Genomic DNA, 5,000 nt, shown 5'->3' on the forward strand with positions numbered 1-5,000 from the left:
ACAGGATACAGGGCCCTAATGTGGGTGTTTGTCTCTCCGTCGCCGCAGGCTTCGCCACGGCAAAACTATGTTAAAGCACGATGCTCCATTCGCGTCGAATGGCTCTGCCTTTAAAGCGAGTCTATTTCTAACATCTCTGGATTACTCTGTTGTTATTTTCATTACTGTGATGTTGATATTTAAGCGATATCACACGAGAGGGAGTGCTGTTACTGAATATCAGCACGGCTGTGATTCGGTGGTAGGTACGAGGCCGCAGACAATCATAGCCATGCTGATATTCAGTATAACAGCACAACTTCGAGTGTGATATTGCTTTTATACAACAGTTCTACAGCGCAATTTATTAGTTAACAGTAATAAGTGACAACCGATTATGATTTGTTTGTTTATTTAATCGTTTGTTTTGGCTCCGTCAAGAAAAATGTGTTTCCGCAACTGGACTGTTGCCTAGTAACCTGAACACAAACATCTGCAGGCTAGCTACTTTGTATTAACGGTCAACTATGATACCTATAGTTAAAAGTCCCAGTGCTGTTATACTGTATATCAGCACTCATGGAATGCCTCTTGTCCAATCAAATGACTTAGTCGGAACTAACTGATGTATAATTCCTATTATGGCGATATGTCAAGTCATCTGGGTCACAGTAATAATAATAATTAATAATAATAATTCATTAGATTTATATAGCGCTTTTCCGAGGCTCAAAGTCGCTGAAGTTCTGTAGTACAGAAGGGTCTGTTTAGGGGGTCATGTCACAGCTGAGGATGGGGAAGCAGGCCGCTGTAGGGAGATATGGGTTCACCGGTTTTTTTACAGCGATAATGCTATCGCTATTCTACTATTCTTGGAGGTCAACCTTCAACATCCCCCCCCCCAGGGTCATCATCACTATGTTCTCCTTCATCTCTCCCCCTACCCTGAAGGGCTCCTGGGAATGGTGGGGATGACACACATCCCCCACATGTGCACACACACACACACACACACACACACACACACACACAAAGACACACACACAGTCATGCACACGCAGACAAAATCAGTGTTGACTTGACGCTGTCTGTTGTTCTGGAATGAAAGTGTGCGCATTTGCACATGTGCATTAAGAGACGCACACACACACACACACACACACACACACACACACACACACACACACACACAGATACAGATTTTTCTGTGGTGCTGAATTAGCCCAAGCCATATATCAGTGTCTGTCTTCGCCTGGCTACGATATTAGTCCTCTGAGACTTTTGAAGAAGAACAAATCCCACACGACGAATGCAAGAGGGCACATAATGTTCTGATTAATCCATTCTCTAATTGCATTCTGGATTCTGAAGAAGAAAAAAGGAGTGTGAACATACAGTAGGATGAGGACCTGAGGGATCCCATATGTCTTATCTCTCAAGTCCACTTCACAGGTCTACATTTCCCACAGAATGAAGTATTGAGCCCCACTGGAGTCCTGCATTACAATGAGCCCGTCCTCCAATGTCTACCCCCAGCAGCCTCCCCTGAGGTGGACACATGAAATTAATAATCGGAGTCCCTCATAGCAGTAAAAAAAAATAACAACAATTTTTCAGCTGCCAATTAAAAAGGAGGAAGTGAAAGAGCACCTCATCATCACTCCATTTCTCCACCTCTGTCTCCCTCCATCACTGTTAATAATTGATCAAAGTTTTCCAGTCTCTGCTTTGATATATCGATGGCAACGGTCTAGAGAGGGCGAGTGTGTCTCTGTATAGATCTCAAAGCGCTGTAAATAGTCAGACACTCTCCCTATAGCCACACTGATAAGCAATGTTCTATTCTATCCATATGCTCGTTTGGGAAAGGGCAGTGTAGGACGTTGGGTTAAGGTTAGTCCACATTACTGTCGTAGGAATATATTCTGATTATCCAGACTGCCTCATTATCTAAATGTCATATTTGATGAGCCACCTTTTTACAAGGACCCAAATTGCAACGCTTCACTCAGACTAGCATTGTGAACCTCTAATAAGGAAATTACCATAATCATTGAATATGATTATGACTTCATGCCAAGACTGTTCCTCGGAATTCTCAACTTCTTTGGAGGAATTAAAATGCAATTAATAAAACAAACAACAGGCCTAGTATGCACTTTCATGTGTTTAAACAAAGAGACGTGACTTCTGGTTGCCTCTTGGAGATGTGGTATTTGACCAAACAAACTGGTGATTGAATAATAACTGAAAGTAAATACCATGCATATCTAATCCCATCCCATATAATTGCTTTTCCTGCTCTAAGATCGATCTCATTAAAAAATATTCCAGCCAGGTGTGAGGCAGTCCCAATTAACTCAGGGTTTAATTATTCATTTTAACCAACTGTAGAAACTACCACTCTAGGCTAGAATCATGAAAATAGCTCTCAACCTGTTCATCGGGTTTTTCAACTGTAGTATTATGACGAAGTTCTAAATCTTTCAATAGTTTGTCAAAACAAAAAGACATATTGTGAAAAATCAACCATCTTGTAGGAAATAAGTCGCCAACACTAAGTCCCTTTCAATCTGACAGCATTCTTTCTTCTGCTGACAACGGTGTTCAATAGCCTATCATTGAATCACACACAGCGGTTTGTTTTTGTTAACCTAAATCATATGCAGGTGATTTCATGCAGGTGTTCCCAAGTCTATTTCAATACACATACATACATACATACATGCCTACATACATACACACATACATACATACATACATACATAAAATGTACCATATCAAAGCATGCATATTCTCATCATGTGTGTGCGTGTGTGTGTGTGTGTGTGTGTGTGTGTGTGTGTGTGTGTCTAGGGGGGGGGGGGGGGGCGACGACTATGCAACCTGTTTGTTTGAATGGTTGTTTCAGTGGTAACTGTGTTGCCATGGCAACTTTCCTCTCCCTTCTTCCCTATTCTTTTAACATGGGATTCCAATGCAGAGCCTTTTACACCAATCAGAACAAAGCTTGTACTGCTCTCTAACCAGTGACAGCACAGTTAACTGTTTCACGGCGGCGGCTGTGTCAGAGTGCCAGGATGATTGATGTGGAAACCCAGGAGGAGGCTGAGTGTTCAATTGTGTTAGATTGGATATTGTATATATTTGTATATGTATTTACTTGTTTAAATCTTATAGTAATTCTTATATTATTTTGTTATTTTGTTAAAGCACTTTGAGCTGCAACGTTTGCAGGAAAAGTGCTATACAAATAAAGGTTATATTATTATTATATTATAGCTGATGACAAAGTGCCAGGCAACAACTGGTGCAGAAACAATGGGGGAAAGTATATAATGAATGTATATAGTGATTGAATATGGCTGACATTCTAAAATGTATTTATGATACATTATTTATGAGCACCAAGCAGTGGGTGTTTTGTTCATTTAATACCGCTCAAAGAATGTCGTGCCAGCCAGCACAACTGCCTTGTTAAGGAGACTGAGGAAGCTCGCTGGTGCAGCAGCAGATAGTCTAATTGGACAGTAATGGTCAGTTCTAAGTGATATAAAGTCCCATGGATACCTCACCGGTGACATTAAGTCCCCAATAGGCACTGGTGCGCTTGACGTGACGAAATGCAGTTCAGCGAAAAAGCTAACAATCTTTTCAATGCCTTGCTGTTATATTCCCTGTGTAATTGTGGCAGTTCATGGCGCTGTTAGGGGAAAAACAATATCTCTGGGGATATACAATATGAAGTGTATTCTATTTTCAAAGTTGTCGACTGGGCAAATATGTTCCACAAGGATAATGTGCATACTCCAGACTCCAGGTAATAAAACAAAACGAGGCCGGCCAACACTGCGAAGTTGATACCCCTGTCTGCTCCAAGTGCCAGGAATCAGGGGTACAGGTCAGGAATCAGGGGTACAGGTCAGGAATTAAGAGGTCAAATCCTAACAGTGGTGATATAGGCCTACACATGTGAAGAACTCAGATGAAACGTACAAATAATGAACTAAACTATCTACTGATTCATCATTTAACCTAATTTAAAATTTAACAAGCAAAAAATAAAGTTGCTTGATAACCCTATGGTCATTGAGAAGCTTAGCCCTACATGCATTCAGAGTCAGACACAGCCATCCTTTCACACTCATGCTCATTTATCCAACTTACCATACTGTCATAGTGGATCAACTCCAGCTCGTAATCCGGCAGAATGTCACTCCTGTTGTTGACCAGATCCAGGGCCATCTGAGCGGAGGGCAGGCACGCCTGACCCCCCGGCCAGCCGCCACTCATGGGGAACAGGGCGCCGATGTACAGCTTCTTCTTGCCTAGAGACGGACACGGCCAGAGGAGGAGGAGGAGGGTGAGCGACATGCGGAGGGCAGCGGGGCCCGGGGCGACCCTGGACAATAAGAGACTTCTTCCAATGAATGCCATGGTCCGGTGAGCCATGGTCCGGTGGTCCGGTGAGTTGGATTGGAGTAGCGCGCCTATATCGATGCTGCAGTGGAGATCAGGCTCTTTGAGCCTCGGAAAAGCGCTATATAAATTCAATGAATTATTATTATTATTATTATTATTATTATTATTATTATTATTATTATTATTATTATTATTGGACTTATTTCCGAGGGAGACTGGCGAAGAGAAAGTTCCAGGCACTATTTGAAGTTTAGAATATTTTCGATATTGGGGGTTAATTTGGACTTGACCCGATTCCGAAACAGCATGTCATTACAACCACTTTGTTGTCTGCCAAAAGTAATGTCAACACGTGTTCGATATCGAGGCGGTTATGAAAACAATCCCAATTCAGCCTGTAGCCTATCTGTATAAGGTGAAAGTCAAGAGCAAGAACATTTAGCAATTTAGCAAAATTAGCATTTTTTTCCTAATGCCTAATAGAGCTAATAACTGTTAATCACGGCTTTTCTCTTTTTGCTGTTTTCCAAGAGTGCTGTTATGGTCAAACACTTTGCAAACGCCCCCATATGAACAATATACTGCAACGGGGAGAGTAT

General features: G+C 41.8%; 1 protein-coding gene across 2 annotated transcripts in view; it reads right to left on the minus strand.

The window, feature by feature from the left end:
• The window catches only part of gabbr1a (gamma-aminobutyric acid (GABA) B receptor, 1a), a gene marked incomplete at both ends in the record, with an annotated part of 49,861 nt that overhangs the window by 21,657 nt on the left and 23,204 nt on the right, over positions 1–5,000 (minus strand). For both annotated transcript variants that reach the window (XM_080540676.1, XM_080540677.1), the window contains one exon: positions 4,147–4,307. In XM_080540676.1, the coding sequence (XP_080396802.1) occupies positions 4,147–4,307 (161 nt within the window). The remainder of the gene's footprint in view (positions 1–4,146; positions 4,308–5,000) is intronic.

Source organism: Nansenia antarctica (assembly GCF_963989245.1).
Source record: "Nansenia antarctica genome assembly, chromosome: 10".
Lineage (NCBI taxonomy): Eukaryota > Metazoa > Chordata > Actinopteri > Argentiniformes > Microstomatidae > Nansenia > Nansenia antarctica.